Genomic DNA, 18,382 nt, shown 5'->3' with positions numbered 1-18,382 from the left:
GGGGAACGTTGGAGTCTGCAGCAAGCAAGCCTCGTGCTCGCTTCAGTGCCTGGCTGCCGGCCGCCATCTTGGCTGACAGTTAATTTGCATATACTCACTGATTAGCCAATGAAAAGGGTAGCGGTCGTACGCTAATTACCATGTTTCTCTTTTATTAGTGTAGATTTTTCCTTTATTGATTAAGGTATTACAAATGTGTCCTTATCTCCCTTTTGTCCCCCCACCCCCACTCATGCCCTCATCCCCCGAGATGACTACTTTTAACAGTCCAGAGAAGGTCTTTTTGAAGAGGTAACATGTGAGTTGAGATGGGAATAACGAGAATGAACTAGCTCTGCAAAAATTTGGAGTAAGTACAAGAGCTGCTTGGTGGTGTGTTTGAGCAACAGAATACAACAGAGTAGCTGGAGTGGAATGGATGAGGGAGAGAACAGTATGAGAGAAAATCAAGGAGGCAGACAGGCAGATGGCAGATACTATGGGGTATCATATTCTGCAGTGAGGTGTTTGGACTTTACTTCAAGTGCAAGAGGAAGCCACTGGAAGATTTTAAGTGAGACTAACATGATTTGATTTCTGTTTTTAAAATATCACATTGGCTGCTGTGTAGAGAATAGATTGTAGAAGGCAACACCAGAAACAAGGACACTTATTAGGAAAACTATTGCAGTAGTGCAGGTGAGAGTTTGATGCTCACTGGAAGAGTGAACAGTTCTTTGAGGAGGCCCCATAGATTCTGAAGAAAATTCACATAGAGGGCGAGGAGACTATTTTAAGTAATGTTCATGTGGGCAGAACTTTAGTCAATAGTGAACAGGACATGAAGTTGCAGGGAGAGGAGGGAGGGTAGGCTTGCTCCTGGACAGAGAATAGTCCCATGTGAGGACAGAAGTCTTTTGCCTAAGAGTGAACTGTCTGCAAGTGACTTCTGGGGTAGGACTTGGGGATCTGGGTAATGCACCAAAAGTATCTCTTAAAAGATTTTAAAAGTGACAAGATTGTAAGTGGGGCATTCTCTACACATGTGTACTCGTGCACTTACATGCCTGCTTATATTGATACATATTTTAAGCCAAAATGGGATTATATGCATCTGGCTTTTAACTACTAGTCCAATTAAGTAGAAATAACCATGCTGGACTTTCATCCCCAGATTATCAGAACTCCTTATTTTGGAGACCAGTTAAATTTCCCCAAGTGAGTTTTATCTTTTAGAAAAGTTTTAAGAACATTTTTCTGCTATAAGTAAAAGATGCTAATAATGTCCTTTGTTGTAATTGAAAGAAAATAATAATAGGCATGTTGAGACATTTAATAAATAACTGTTGAGAACAATACTTTCTTGCTTGCAAACAATTTATCCTTGTCTGTATTTCCTGCTTTCAGTCCAATGAAGTTGCTGATCAACTCTGGAGAGTTTTATGTAGTTCACTGGAGTCATAAAAAGTCTGGTATGGACTTTGAACCATTTCTGGGAATGGAGCTGTTTTCATTACATGATAACATAGTCCAGGAATTTTAAGTGAGGATTCAATCTTTTTCAACCATGTTTTATGTTGTGACAGACTTCTAGAAGATTTCTAATTTTGATGCCTTTTAAAAGATTTAAAAAACGAATTGTTGCTAGTTTTTGGTAAGATTTAGTCATTTAAGATCTAAGGCAGCACCCAAATGAAATGTATTTCCTCACTTTTATTGAGACTGTGCTTTAGAAGGTATAGTGAAATCAACTAGTTCATGCGGTCCTAAGTAATTTATACTCAGTAGTTTATAGATTTAACACCTAAGGCAAAGTTCATGTGCATCTTTTTGGTACCTGACTGGTCTATGAAGCACTGGACAAAAACCCATAAACTATCAAGGTTTAGACTTTTTGAGAAATTGTTACTACTCCTTCATTTTAGAATTATGGGAATTTATTCAAGTTAAGTAAAATTCAAACCTAAACTTTCGGTAACAAGTGGAAATGTCCATCCTTTGACTCCCTGAGTCATGAAACAATATTCTTCAGGAAAGCGATATGGGAAATTTCCATTTTCTATAAATTTGAAACTATATTAGCACACAGTACTGTCTCTTTTTAAACACATCTCAAAATTTAATGACAAATTTATTTACAATTTGAACAAAAAGATCAAACCATATTTTATTGCCTGGAATGGGTTGTGAAATAGACAACTCATGTTTTCTAGTGTTAACACATTGATTACCTTTCTATTTCCTCCCCCACCCCACAGTTAGTGGCACTGTTTCATTTCTGCTATTAAAGAATACTTATTTTTAAAACATGTTCCAAAATTAAACAGAATGAATAGCATTACTTAAATCTCTCTATGTTTATGAAAACTCAAGTTATTTTTATCATTCTTCTTAATGATATAATACACCTTTCTAAATATACTTTTTGGAAAAGTTTTCTTACCAAGCATATTATCAAAATTTTTGTTGAATGTAGAAACATTAACATGCTTTGGTATAGTTGGCTTTTTCCCCCCCTTGGGCAAGAAGGAACCAGGTATGCATACTGATGAACACACTCCAGTCATTAGCATGTGATTATGTGGGCTGCATATTGAGCACCTGCCAAAATATGAAAATCTAGTACTTTGCTACATCTGTGCAAAGACTTTTTGCATTTCTTTTGTATTTTGACAGTTCAAGGAGAATCAGACCCTGGTATCTTTTATTTTTTTTCGGTGTAATAAAATTGTGTACATAGAATGTTTTCAAGGAGATGGGATATGCCATGTTTATTTTTACTTAATTTTTTTCAGTTGGTATAAGATCCAGTAACTGAGGTTTGCAGAGTACTGACTGTAACATGAATCTCTTAACAAACTTTATCACTGACATTCACTGACAATTTACAACATTCCTTCACGGTCATCAGGATTATCTTTTCTGGGATTCAGCCAATATTCCTCTAACTTACTTCATTTTTATATGATACCTTTATGCTTCATAAATATTTTTTTTCATTTCTTGCACCAATAAGATGCTAGTGTACATCATAGTGATGCTTCTGTGATTTGACTGTTCCTATCTACTATCCATATGCAAATATTCCTCAGGACCAAAGGATAGCTTAGGCTCTATAACATTTCCAGACTCTTAGGGAAAGTCATGCTTGATAATTATTTAAAATAAGACTTGATTACTAATAGAAAATGTGGTAGGAACTAGTCTAGCAGAACAATTTGAGCAGGCCTATTACATTCAGCTTTTATTGTCTTGATGAATTCAAATGGCATTTAAACATAGTAGAAGTATTGTTTTGTTTTTTAAATAGGCTTCTTGTCATAATTGATCAGTATTAATCAATGAAAGCTGATCTCAAGACACCAATAATTTTCTGATTAAAGAAGAACTCCACAAGCCTGTTTTAGTATATAGGTGGTTCTGATTAATGTTCACTTTCTTGTGCAGAATTCCTTCTTGCTCAGTGACGATCTGGGTACATTACTATAATGAAATATGATACTGGAATAATGAAATATGCACATTTCTGTAATTCTTCTAAGCAATATTTTGTAGAAAGTATAATGTATGTATTGTATAGCATGCAGTAATTTACGTGACTAATTTGAACTTTTCATGATTAGAATGAAATATGAAGCTTATGGTCCTTCTAGATCAGCATGAATAAGATGGTGATGCCTGGATAGGCAGCATATGTCTTTGGAAGGGGAAGCTGGGATTATACTTAACTCCTCCAGATCTACCTCCCCTTTCCCCCTCCTCCTCCTCCTCCTCCTCCTCCTCCTCCTCCTCCTCCTCTTCTTTCTTCTTCTTCTCTTTTATAAAGGCAGTGTTTATTAAAATACATTTCATTTTTAAAATTGAGCTATCAGCTGTTACAGTGTGTATACATATTGGGGCACAACCTGTATATAGGTCATATAATAGAGTTGCATCTTTTTTATTTATTTTTTTATTGTCTAAAGTTTTACATATGTCTCCTTTTCCCCCCAATTGACCCCCTCCCAAGCCATTCCCACCCTGGGCAGGTCCCCACTGCCCCAGTGTCTGTATCCATTAGTTATGCTAATATGCATGCATACAAATCCTTTGGTTGTTCTCTAACTCCCCCCTCCCCTACCATTTGTCTCTGGATCTATTCTTGTTCATCAAATTATGTTGCTCATTATATCTCACATATGAGTGAGATCATGTGATATTTATCTTTCTCTGACTGGCTTATTTCGCTGATCTACCTTCTTACTTTAATTTGGAGAGGGTTGCTTTCCATAAAAGTTTAACATAACAAATCCTGCTCCCATTGTTCAATCAGAGATGAGCTTGAAAGGGCTCTCTTTGATTATTGAGTCAAAACACCTGCATTAAGCAGGAAAGATCCTACTCTGTTCCTTCCTGAACATATCTAATCTTTCTTGAACACATCTAATGAATGTGCCTTAATTACCGTGATATGCAAATTATCCCACTGTTTGGTTGTCCCCTGTAATAAGTTTTCCTTATTAAAGAGGAACAAGAAAAATGTAACCTTTTTAAAGAGGAACAACTTCAAGTTATTATTCCTTTTGTTACTTAATCTTTTAATGTGATGACATATTTATTTTTTATACTATTAACCTCTTAAATATTATTTTGGTATTACTACATTCCCATGACCTCTAGGCATTATTTTTCTAAGTGATAAAAATTGAGTTCAATGATATATCTCTTTGTAAGCTATATTCTGAAATCAAAAGTATAAATTACAAACCTTTACCAATAATATTTTACAATCAGGTAAAAATTAGAAATGAATATTTATACATTTCATTTATCTTCTTTGTATTTCATTAACACTTTTGAAAATGGAAAGCATTATTTAATAAAATGATTGAAAGTTATTTGTAAACTTTTGTTTGTATTATAATTTAATTCTGATTTATTTTCACTGCCAGTGTACTGAGAGTACCTAGAATTCAATATTCTCAAGTTCATCAAACTTCTGGAAAGAAATTTCCCTCATTTAAGCATTGGTAGATTGTGGTGGTATAATAGGAGAGATTTGTTTGCCTAGAAACACAAAGAATTAGAACTTTTTTGGCATTTACTGTTATTTAGAAACTTTTTGGTTAGTCTCAGTGGTAAGTTGGTAGCTTTTTAGATAGCATTAGGTTAGCTAGGATTAAGCTAATGTAATCCATGAAATTGAGAAAACTTTAACTCTTGAATTTAGAGTTAACATTTGCCCTTCAGTTGTATTAACTTATTTTGTACTTGCTATGCTTCTACCACAGATACCTGCTTCTCTCTCTCTTTTTTTCTCACACTGATATGGTTTGTATGTGAAGTTAATTACAGTTTATTTATTTTGCTTTGTGAAATTGACAGTAAGATTAGAGTTTAGTTCTCCTATTGGCTACTTTTTTTTGATCTATGAGGAATAGTACAGTAGGGCCAGAAATCAATCTGAATATAAGTTTTGGAGTATTTGAAAGTTAAGAGCGAAAAATAAAAATTAACACCTCCCACTCCTGCCAGAAAGAAAGCATGTGTTCTATGTTTCTAACTGAACCATCAGTCCAAGTTTCTGTATTGCCTCCAGGTAGAGCAATGCACAGCTTCTATACATTGGGGGAACCTGATGACAAAATTATACTTCCACTTGCTGCTTTGTGGTAAATTGGTGACATTTTTGTGCTAGTTTCCCCTTCCCTGGAAATGTAAATATAGTTAGACATATAGGTAAGTAGATAGATAGCTGGATAGTTGTTTCATAAACAACATAGCCTCTGAAAAATCACTTTTATTTTCTTTGAACTTGTGCTCTCTGTACAAACTTAAATCAGAGAGCTAGAGATATTATTTATCTGTATCACTAACAGTTTCTGGGTAAGCCATTGTATGTATTTTACATATTAGAAGGAAATTTGAAGGCTTTTTTGGTGAAATTCTCAAACTTGGGAACCTTACTGGGCAAGATCCCAGGGAAGATGGGAGATTGTTGAGATCACAGAGTGTCTGTGAGTGCTCAGTGTGTATGGCACACAGAGCAATCTGCTCGCTAGTCCATCTTCCCTTGGAAAATTAGGCCATGAAAGGATTTCACTGTAATAGAGCAGAATCTCTATTAAGGGATAAATGGGGTTGACAGACCTTCATTGGGCTCTGGTACTTTTTAATGTTAAGATTTGTGAAGTATAAAGAGCATGATCTGATCTATTTTTGTGACCCTAGCGTCATCATTTAAAAATAGACACCCTAAACATGGGTAAATTATCACATCAATATTATTTCTGGGAGCCTAATTACTACCTCTTTTCCTCATGGATCCCAGCTACCTTGCCTTTTTCCTAAGAGTTTTATATCTTATTTTCTATTTTTTTGTAAACTACTCTAATACTCTCACCCACAATGGCCCTAGTTTTTATATTGAATTAAGAACAGATTTTTCTGGAAACTGGATTAAACAAATTTCAACGGATACTTGTGTCATACTACTAGTACATGCACTCCTCTCCCTGCCAACACCTGTATCATGCAATAGGTCTTTAGTACCTTGACTCTCTTATTTTCAAGGCTATTTCCCTGTTTTTGGAAGATGATAGGGTGGTGTTTTTTTGTTTTGTTTTGTTTGCTTGGTGTGTGTGTGTGTGTGTGTGTGTGTGTTTACTTTGCCTCCTTTGCTTCGGATTCTTTTTTTTTAATAATATATTTTTATTATTGATTTCAGAGAGGAAGGGAGAGGGAGAGAGATGGAAAGATCAATGATGAGAGAGAATCATTGATGGGCTGCCTCCTGCACACCCCACATTGGGATTAAGCCCGCAACCAAGGCATGTGCCCTGAATGGAAATTGAACCTTGACCTTATGGGTTGTAACTTGACACTCAATCACTGAGCCACGCCAGCCAGGTGGCTTCATTCTTAATTATGATATCTGGGGTGGATAAATCCCAACTTTCCCTTCACTATTTCTCATTTGGATGATGCAAAATAGGTTTGTGATGAACTAACTGACCAATATCTAGATTCTATGAATCATACTAGCTGCTTTGCTGTTTATATGTAAAAAAATAGTTATTTTTTATAAGCACACTCTGAAATGGGGAAGCAATGAAAACAACTGCAAAGGAGGAGAGCATGAAGATAATAAAATTGACAGTTGAGAAAGTAGTTACCTCTTAGGGAAACCTCCATGAAATCATTTGAGACTCTCCATGCATAGAAGCTTGCTCTGGAAAACTTTTTCAATTATACTTCTCCAACATCTGCATAATCATACTACTTCTTCCCTAATGCCTTAAGTCAGTGGTTCTCAACCTTGGCTGCACATTAGAATCACCTGGGAATCTTTTTAAAAATCCTAAAATCCTAATTTCTGGGCCTCATTCTAATGTGCAGCCAAGGTTGAGAACCACTGCCTTAAGTTGTCCTCTCTCTCTCTCTCTCTCTCTCCCCCCCGCCCCCCTCTCATCAGTAGAAATATTTTCCCTGGGGTTATTTAGGAAAGGATGTTATCTCTCAGAAGGCCTGTGTTTAATCTCTGACACTAATTTTCTGTGTGACATTAGAGAAGTCACTTCAAATCTCCTGACTTCAGTTTCCTCATCTCAAACATGAAAGATTTGAACTATAATCAAGTCTCTTGCTAATTCGAAATTTGTTCATTTCAAGGTTAAAATTGTCTTAGCCAACTCAACATAGCCTGATAGTGTTGTTTAGGTTGAATATCATATGGTAGTTTGAATACTAATGAATTGCCCGATGAAAGTAGCTGTCTGGTTTGGAAGGCATATGAATCAGCTAATAGAATGTTGCTCCATGTGTTGGGGAATTCACTATCATGTGGACTCACCTTAAAGCTCTTCTTACTGTTCCATTACCAAAAAGTTATAAGTATTCTCATCTGTGAAGTTGCCTATCCATGATCTTTATTATCTCTCAGTGATCATGTGCCTTAATTCTTTATTTAGAGAATATTGAGCACATTCATTTCAGGGCACTACTATTTAAGAGATCCAGATAAACAAATTGGAACATACTCAGGAAGAAAATGATCTGGATGGCTGAACCATGTCTTATGAGGAGGAAATGAAGAAAATAGAGATGTTTTGCCAGAAAAAGAAAAGATACAAGGTTACTATAATGCTGTGTGTATGTATTGAAAGTGCTGCTGTTATAAATGTTTCTATGGGATGGAAATGTTTCCATGGTTTGAAGGCATAGGATTCATATTCCTATAAATAAGAATGTTTGACAACCCTCCAAAGATAAAATCAACTGCTTTGAGAAGTGCCAAATCTTCTATCAGTGAAGGTGTTTAAGGAGAGGCAAAAAGTTGCTTGCCAGGGAAATTTTGACAGCCATCATCACTACTACCACCACCATCATTTAATGAGCATTTACTATATAACAGGTGTTTTATTTTTATTAATTAATTTAATTTTCATACCAACACTATGAGGTAGGTTCTGTACTACTATTATCATCACTCCCATTTTATAGATGAGGGAATTAAGGCACAGAGAAATTATCTAACTTGTTTGGGGTTATATGGGAGATAGATGGAAAAACATATTTAACTAGAAAATCTGACCCAAAGATCTTTTAGTTGTCAACTATTATACTACCTTTCTTGCATAGGAAATTCAAGTACTAGATGGTATTGAACAATTGGATTTTTAAGGACTTTTGAATCTTGAGATTTGATTCTATATGGAGGCTGGTGGTATATAGATAATGCAAGGCTTTTCTATGTGATTGTCTTGACAAGTTTGGAGATTTTAATATTTTTTTATATTTACTCTGTTCACTATATTTACTTCCATTTATTAAATATGGTGATGAGGACATCTTAAAAAACTTTTGTCTTGTAATTTTTTTCTTGGGATCAAAATAATATTTTTAAAATGGCTTTTCCTTCTTGGACTTTAGGAGTCATGACACTTTAGCAAATATTGGTAAAAAAATCTACATTCTGACACATCGTGAATAAATTTATTGTTATTGAACAGTATAGTAATATAATAAAGTGGCATGATATTATTCCAATTTTGAGAATGCTATGTAAATTTAATATATTCTACCAGTATCATTTTTAATAAAAGAGAAAAAGAATATATTTTATTTCACTATTAGAGCAAATGATACTTTTGTCAGGAATAAACTGTTGGTAATTGGAGCCAAATTCAGTATTTTCATTTATATAAGCTTTTTAAAACCAACGTTTTTCCTTAAAATATGTCACATTGGAGAAAAATATACTTTTTCCTCTGAGAAAGAACCTATAAATGTTAGCAATTTAGTTCTCAGCATATTAAAAAGGTTAGATTTTCTTTGTTAGCAAGAAGTTATTGGAACCTAGATTAGATAAAGCTTTTCTGTCAGTCACTCAATAACACCATAGTAAAATGTCTCTTATACAGCACAGTCTCAGGCCATTTTTGGTTCTTCCAAAAAAAGTTTTTTAAAGCAGATAATCAGAAAAAGTAGTACATATATAGTATATATTATAACTTAATATATTAATCACTGACATGGTTAAGTTGCCAATACATGTAACTTTAGTTGGTTTTATTATTGTTTTTAATTTCTTTATAGACATTGCATTCCTTAATTCCCTTCAGCAAAGATTACCAGTAACATATCTATAGTTGAACAAATTGGATTTCTTCATTGCAGTAAAGAGAACACACCATAGAGAACCATGGAGTGTCTCAGTAAGAGAATGTTGGAAATAATCATTTTTAGGATTTAGACTGAGTGATTTAGGGTAGGGTCTGAGAAAACAGAGGTTTGCTATAGATAGAGGGAATGTCATTTCTATCTCAATAAAGCTTATCTTTAGGGAAGGCAGACTAGAGTGAGGTAAAGCTATAATTAGAGAGGCAGTATAACAAAATGGAAGAGCAAAACGAAAATGACAACATGCAATGCAGTAAGACTGAGCACATTTAAATCAGCCTTGCTAATGCGTGGAAGAAAGAGTAAGAGAGGGTAATATTCTGTCCTATAATTAGATTGGGCAGCAGAAAGGGAAGTTGATTAATTCAGCTGCTTAGAGAGTCCATTTCCTAGTCGTTTCTCCTAACTTCGATGACTTCTGCCTGTATGTGTGTTTCAACTCCATTATGTAGGGCAAGAATTCCATTCCTGGTCAGAAATGGTCTCTGGCCCATGGTCTGTGACTTTCTCAAATCCTGACATCTTCTCTGACTTTTGCAACCTTAGCCCACTGCTCTCCTCTGTTCACCATGTGGCTGCCCATTCACCTTCCTGGGCTAGGTGCAGTTGGCAACCTAGATGAATCAGAGCAGACACATTCTCTAGCTGCTCCTGGCCAGAATGGAGTTAATCCATATGCTGTTAGGTTGAATGGAAATTCATAGTATCCCCAGAAAATTCTAATTACAAGTGGTAAGGTTACTGGAGCTTTGGGAGGGTCAGGTCTTGGTGGGATTAGTTTGGGATGACTTCATAAAGAAAGTGGTTTTTGAGCATATATTGATTATTCTACTTAGATGAGTGAGTATAAAAAAAACACCTAAAAATGGTGCCAGTGGTTATCATGACAGTATTTTCAGAACTGAAAATTGAAACAAAGGACAATTGGATAAAGGGTATTTGAATTTAATAATAAGAGTAGTTATCATTTATTGAGTCTTATATGATAGGCACTGTACTAAATGCTTTATACATTATTCATTTCTCACAGCAGCGATTTGAGGATATAATTATAACTCCATCCTATAAAAATGCAGAGATTAAACTCCCATCCCCTTGACTATGGGCAAACCTTGGTACTCACTATTAAATAGAACACACTGACAGTTTACAGGGCATGACTTCTCAGGCGAGGTTAGAAACAGTGATACAGATTTCATCTGGCTCTTTCCAGGGGCATGCACCTTTGGAAGCCTGGACTATCATGTTTGAAGCTAACATGATGGAGAGAAAACATCATGTAGAGAGATCACGCAGAGATAGAGGATGATGTCTAAGGAACCCCATACTTCAGCCCTGAGTTTCTGAAGTGTTTACATTTGGGAGTAAAGAAGTCTTTGAGATGATTCCAACCTTAGCCACTGACTTAATGGCAACCTCAAGAGAGGCCTCGAGGCAGCACCAAACAGCCCAGGTGCTCCTGAATTCCTGACCCACAGTTAGCATAAAAGATAATAAGTGATTATTGTTTTAAGCACTGAATTTTAGGGTGATTTTCATACAAGAATTGATAACTAATTTTATTTATTTATTTTCACTGTGGAATGGGAAAAAAAAAACATTGGATATGATGTCAGAAAACTACATTTAGATTTTAGTTCTGCCAGCTATACCTGTGTGGCATAGGGGAAGCCACATAATCTCTGAGTGTTACTTTTCTTCCCAGTGAAAACGAGGATGCAGAATTTTGTATTCAGTTATTGGCAACCCATTTTTAGTACAGTATCTAGAGACTGAAGTGCATCTGAGGAGAAAGACAAAGGATCTGGAAATTATGTCAAATGAGAAATTAGTTGTAGAAACTGGAGGAATTTCACCTAGAAAAGGACTATTTAATGCTTCTCTTAAGATGTTTGAACAACTCTAATAGGGAAATGAGAGTAAATTGATTTTGTGAATCTTTTGAGGGCAAACAGGAAATAATGGGTGATAATTATAAGGATATAGATTTTAGCTGATATAAGGATGCCCTTTTAAATAATGAGATTTATTAGAAAATGTTATTTGAGAACCCTCAACTATAGAAATACCAAGAAAGAAAGATTTTTTTTCTGGTTTTAGTACAGGGAAACTATAATGTACTAATCTTCAAGAAGGCTAAACTGTGTTCTCTTAAATTTACTTTTATATTTTTTCCAAGCATCTCTTTATTATATAAACAATATTTCTGATGCCAGGTGGATGCTAGACTTGTCAAGGGGCATCACTTAGTAAGTTATATAATGTCTAACCACTATGATATATATCTGAAACTAATTAAATCATATATCTAGTGCTATACAATTACAAAATATAATTTAAAAATTTAATTAAAAATACCAAAAAACACACAAAAAGCAGTATTTCATCAGTTATAAGTTAGAAAACACAAATAAGGAAAAAAGAAAGAAATTTACCAATAATATCATCACCATTTAGAAATCACACCTGAAAAATTGGAACAATATTATTTTAATATGCTTTTCCAGTTTTATTGAGATATAATTGATCAATAACATTATATTAGTTAAAGGTGTACAACATAATGATTTGACATGTGTGTATTGTAAAATTATTGCCACAATAAGTTAGCATCCATTACCTCACATGTTTTTTAATTGATGTATAATTGATATAAAATGTTATATTAGTTTTAGGTGTACAGCATAATAATTCATGTGAATAGCATAATGATTCAATATTTGTATATATTGTGAAGTGATCATCACAATAAGTCTAGTTAACACCTGTCACCATCCATACATGTTTTGTTTTTACTATTTACTTTTTTATCCCTTCAGACACAAAAACATCTTACTAAAATATTCTTAATTTGTGAAAATTGCTTTCCTTTTCTAGAAACTCTGCCTAATGACTTTTTTTTTCTGGTCCTACTGGGTACTTTTTCACTCTTCTACATATAACTTTTGTACTGTGTTTAACTGATTTCCAGCAAAATACTCTTTACATCATTTGAATCAACAACATTTTTTTATTAGGACTAAGATTCTTATGAGTAATATTTTGAAAAAATGTTTTACTGTTAGGTCTGGTGAGGTCACTGATGTTAAGGTTTGAAAGAAAACAAATTTATAGTAAATTTTCTTTGAATGAACTAATGCTTATTCCGTGCCCCATATACTCTGCTTTTTGTGATGTTCATGTGTTCAGTCATGTTATTCAGCGGTTGTTTTCACAAGAAAGGTCAAAAGAAGAGAGGTAATCTCCTTTATGTTATTTTTAAAAATTACAACTAACCAGGCTTCTGAAAATTATTCATAATTATATCTGCATTATAACATTAAGGCAAAACACATTTATTTCATTTGCCTTAGGGATTGATGTTTCTTAAAGTGAGGTACATCAGAATTAAAGTAACTGTGATCAGGATCACTTGAGATGTTCCTCAAAATTTATATTCCCGAGTCCTACTCTTCAGGGTATGGGAGGAGATGAAGGAATCTGCATTTAACATACTTGCCAGGGGATTCTATATCTTGAAGTTTGAGAATCACTGCTTTAGGGAAATATTGTCTCAGATCTCTCCACCGTTGTGCTGCAGTGACATGCATTAAGACTCAGATATTATCATTGGGAATCTTGCCTCAATTGATATTTCATAGAACTTGTTTTTAAAACTTACAGAGTAAGTTGAGCTTTTTTTCTTAAGAAAATGTATTTAAAAATGGTTTAGTCCTCTAGAAAAAAAGATTAGAGATTCTTAGTCAAGTCTCTTTTTAAAATTTGGCATGATTGCCTTTTATCGAACAGTAATTTCTTCATTGAAAGTGTTTGGATTTGTGTGTCCCTTTACTCAGATAAAATGCCTAGAGGCCTCCACTCATGAAAGGCCAATACTGCTTAAGGTTTAGAAAGATAAAAGTGAGGGCCAAAATTAATAAATTTTGTCCCTTTCTATTGTTCCTAAGAATGTTATAAAATTACTTATATGATTTAAGCCATTTATGATTTCATTCACTGCCTATCTGGGTGCCTTGGTGAAATCATGACTTTTCAGCTTCTTGTTCCCTGCTTCTTGGTGGTGTTGAGCCACTTTGCACACATTATGGGGCTGAGGACAGTGTGTGGGTAATCAGTGTGGGAACCCATGGTTACTGTCTGTGGTGCAGGATGGCAGTGACCACATTACCATGAGTAAAAAAACCCAAGAATTGTAGTTGATCTAACAAGTAAGTGACATGAGTAAGTAAGACTGAAATTAGTCCTGAGAGAAAAAAGTGTTACTGTATGGAGCCCAAATGCTTTAAGGACAACTTAATGTTGTTACTCAGGCTGGAGAGCCATTCTTACCATATTTCGAGTGATGGAAAAATTTGCTTTATTATGGACAATGGTGAGTCATCTGTAAGCAGCACCTCCTCATATTTTGACTTGGTCTTGAATCCCTTAGATTGAGTCAGAATTTGTTTTTGACTTATAGGCTATGCTATAAGACTAGTTTGCATTTGAAATGAAAGTGACTGAAGCATGATTGATCAAATGGTAATTATCAATTCAAAAACACTTAGGTCAGATTTCTGACAGGGACAGTATTAAGAGGTCAAAATGGCTTTCCAAAACATACCTCAGTTTTTGTTTGTCCAAAGTGAAGAATCAAGAGACCATTCCAAAAAGCCATGTTTAAGGCCTAAACATGATTGGCATCTAGTGGAGTTCCTCTGCAACACTCCACAGCATTATTGTAAACTTTAATGGAATATAACATCTCTCCTGGGAAGGAAGAGATCTAGGACCAAGGTAAAGAAGAGCTCTCTTTCCTGCCCTGCCCCATTAATTGTATCATTTTTACTTGATTTCAGCACAAATGTAATGAGCATTTACTCTGTGATAGTCATTGTGCCAACAATGGGAATGTGGAAAAGATTAAGATTTGGCTCACAATAATTTTTTGCATGTGTCTGTCCAGTTTTCCCAACACCATTTGTTGAAGAAGCTGTCTTTACTCCATTGTATGTTCTTGCCTCCTTTGTCAAATATTAATTGACTTGTAATGGTGTGGGTCAATTTCTGAGGTTTCTCTTCTGATCCATTGGTCTATATGCCTGTTCTTGTGCCAGTACCAGGCTGTTTTGGTTATAATAGCTTTGTTGTATAGTTTGATATCCAGTATTGTGATCTCTCCAACTTCTTTCTTTTTTCTCAAGTTTGCTGCAGCTATTTGGGGTTTTATGATTCTGTATAAACTTTTGGAGTATTTGTTCTAGTTCTGTGAAGTATGCTGTTGGTATTTTAATAGGGATTGCGTTGAATCTATAGATTTTTTAAAATTGAATTTATTGGGCTGACATTTGGTTAGTAAAATTATACAGGTTTCTGGTATACAATTCTGCAACACATCATCTGTATAGTGTATTGTGTGTTTACCCCCCCAAGTCGAGTCTCCTTCCATCACCATTTATCCCCCCTTTACCTTCTTCTACCTTCCCCCATCCCACCTTCCCTCTGGCAATCACTATACTGTTGTCTGTGTCCATAAGTCTTTCTTTTTATTTCTTTGCTTAATTCCTTGACTCACAATATTTTAATAGCATTATTGAGATATAATACACATAACTATTTATCCATTTGATGTATACAATTCAGTAGTTTTAAAAATACTTTCACAGACTTTACAATATTCAATTTAGTTCAAGACTCATAACATTTTTCACTAGAAAAATGTTTAGGTTCAGAGGGGGGATAATCCTCCTTGACTCCATTCCTAAGTCTGCGCCTTCCATCAGGATAATAGCACCTTTTATTAAACCCCACTGCCTATGAGCTTAGCATTGCGTCTAATTACTTTATAACGGTTATCTCATTATATGCTCCCAATAACCCTGAAATAAGTTTTATTCCTACCTTCTGTAAAATGACGATAATGTATACATACCTAACATTTATTGAGTACAATTATTATTTAATATATGAGGAAACTTACTTCTCTAGATTCCTTTTCCTTCCACCCCTTCCCACTAATTATTAACTGTAACTTACCTTCTGCTTCTTCCTCTACGTAGTTCTGGAAGCTTGCCAGGCTTCTTTGTGAAGATGGAGAGAAATATAGGAGCAGATAGGATTTTCAAGCTTCTGATGAGAATCACAAAGGCTTTAGTTCACGACATTTCTTACTGGGAGAGAGACTGCCCAAGCACAGACAGATAAGGCGAATGCAAGACTTCTGATGGGCAATGGCCAAATAGTAGTTGCCTTCAGCCCTCAGTTCTGATTTAGAGAGATATTTAAATATTTTCTTTCTATAAACTTTTAGGTGTCTATTATTTTTAATCTAAGATTTGTTTTTCCTCCTCACAGTTGGCCAACTTTCCCTATACTGTGAAGTAATTCATGTGCAAATATTTCTGTAACAAACTTGTTCTTTTGTAAACAAACATAAACAACAAACCATTTCTAAATACCACATGAGAAATGTGTGTGACTATGATAAAGGTAAGGAATAGAAAGAGGTTTCTGAAACTTTTGATAGATAGACAGCTAGAAAAAAAGTGATTTTCCCCAAACCCAACACACAAAAATATTCAGGTTAGTTATTTTTCTGGAAGTGACTTAGACATTTTTTATATTTTCTGATGAACAATTAACAATCATTGAAGCTAATTTCTCTACTGTTTCTAAGTTCAAGGATGATAATGTTTTTGTGATGTATATGTATTTTTAGGCTGTGCTAATTAAACTGCCAATTTAAAGAAAAACTTTACCAATTCTAATAATTAGTAATTGAATATAAACTATTTTAAAAGAAGGGCACAAATGCAGAAGAAGTTGAGGTGTCCATTTTGAAATTGGTTTTGAACCACTTAGGTTGCTTTTAATAAAAACAACAACATACCAGTATGAATCTGCATTTTCAGATTAGTTCCTTTGATAATTGCTTTAGTGTTTAGTATTTTTTTAAGTGGAGATAGTTACTGTATTTTATTTGTCCATCTAAGCATCACATATTGTCATTCTGAGTTTGGGATTTTTTCTCTCAATGATATGCAAAGAAACAAGTATTCTAATGGTTTTATTTTATTCTGTTTTTCTAGGAGTCAGAGAATAATAAGTTATGTTCCCTATATTCCTTCCGAAATACCTCTACCTCACCACATAAGCCTGACGAAGGGAGTCGGGACCGCGAGATAATGACCAGTGTTACTTTTGGAACCCCAGAACGCCGCAAAGGGAGCCTTGCCGATGTGGTGGACACACTGAAACAGAAGAAGCTTGAGGAAATGACTCGGACTGAACAAGAGGGTATGTGTGGACTTAACTGTTGGGCTTTATTCTTTTAAAAATTCCAGGCCTTAAAAAAAAAAGAGTGGGATTTCAAGGGCCAGAGAAGTGCATAATTGGCACTAGCCTGGAAAAAGTTATTCAGAGGTTACCATGGTGATGGCAGATTGTGATCCATTAGGAGTGTTAAGCAGATAGCTCCATTTATGTAACATTTTTGTGCATTTTTTTTTGTTCTTATGATAACAAATCAAGGTTTTAAACTGACTATAAGCCTTGCCCTGGAAAAAGGTAGTATAGGAATTTTTTTCAGCTGCAACTTTACTTTTTTCTCTCTCCTACTTCCTTTTGTTGGATAGTGTTTGATTATGAAAAATCAATTGCTTAAAAAGCAAAAAGAAAACCCAAAGCAATTTATTTCTCCTCATTTTTAGAAATATTATAAATATTATTATTTTACCTTAAAACGTTATAGCATTGAGGGTTTCTAATATTGTTAAAGCTAAATGTTCAAGGGGGAAGTGCTTTGACACAGGACATCTACTCTAATATTCCATATCTACCTTCTCTCCCACAAGAATCCACCTAGGTTCAAGTATCTCTAGACTCTTTTATAATACTTAGTAAAAATTTATCTTTATTGTTGAAAGTATTACAGATGTCTCCCTTTTCTCCCCCATTAATCTCCTCTACCCTGCACCTGCTACTTTCCACCCCCCATCCCCCAGGCCTTCACAACACTATTGCCTGTGTCCATGGGTTATGCATATACTAGTATGCATACAAGTTCTTTGGTTTATCTCTCCCTTGCCGCCTCCATCCCCACCTTCCCTCTGATGCTTCTATGTTTTCAGTTAAATACATCAAATCTAAGTGATTGCTATAATGTGCATGTTCTTTTATATTTTATGTACAGATTTTAGACTTTAAAATGTAGGATAATTAATGGTTCTGGATTTACTACTAACATTGTAAGTTTAAATCTCTGTGGCATATAGGGAAATGGGGATTTGATATAAGGGAATTTTTCATGTTACTTAATTTTATTCGTTCAAGGGCTCAAAAGTTTAAAAACTTTCAAATTAAATTTTGTGGAAGTTTCAAATTAATTTTTGTGGATGTGTTTAGCACATCAGCAATTTTTGTGGAAATTCTAGAATGTATTACATGCTTTTCTGTCTTACTAACCACATTATATGGCATAAAAGTAAATATTATTTGATGATTTGAAGTCATGATGCAGTAGCCTATGAACGCCAATACCTATCTAACAGTTAACATGACCCTGGGTAAGTTCTAAAATATCCCTGAGTCACAAAATTTAAAAGTTGATATGGTACCTATATCTGACTTGGTAACTCAAACATTTTGAGAATTAACTATAATAATGAATATAAAAGTCTCGTATGAACTGCAAACTGCATAAATTTGAGGTATTACAATGATTATAATATTACTAGAGGCCCGGTGCACAAAAATTTGTGCACTC

General features: G+C 34.6%; 1 protein-coding gene across 18 annotated transcripts in view; it reads left to right on the top strand.

Annotated features, from left to right (window-relative positions):
• Positions 1-18,382, top strand: part of SOX6 (SRY (sex determining region Y)-box 6) — a 384,360-nt gene that overhangs the window by 66,200 nt on the left and 299,778 nt on the right. For all 18 annotated transcript variants that reach the window (XM_014530922.1, XM_014530923.1, XM_014530916.1 and 15 more), the window contains exon 3: positions 16,707-16,914. In XM_014530922.1, the coding sequence (XP_014386408.1) occupies positions 16,707-16,914 (208 nt within the window). The remainder of the gene's footprint in view (positions 1-16,706; positions 16,915-18,382) is intronic.

The sequence above is a fragment of the Myotis brandtii genome, unplaced genomic scaffold (genome assembly GCF_000412655.1).
Source record: "Myotis brandtii unplaced genomic scaffold, ASM41265v1 scaffold782, whole genome shotgun sequence".
Classification (NCBI taxonomy): Eukaryota; Metazoa; Chordata; class Mammalia; order Chiroptera; family Vespertilionidae; genus Myotis; species Myotis brandtii.
The sequence above is the reverse complement of the archived record's forward strand: the minus strand, read 5'-3'. Positions and strand labels throughout refer to the sequence as shown.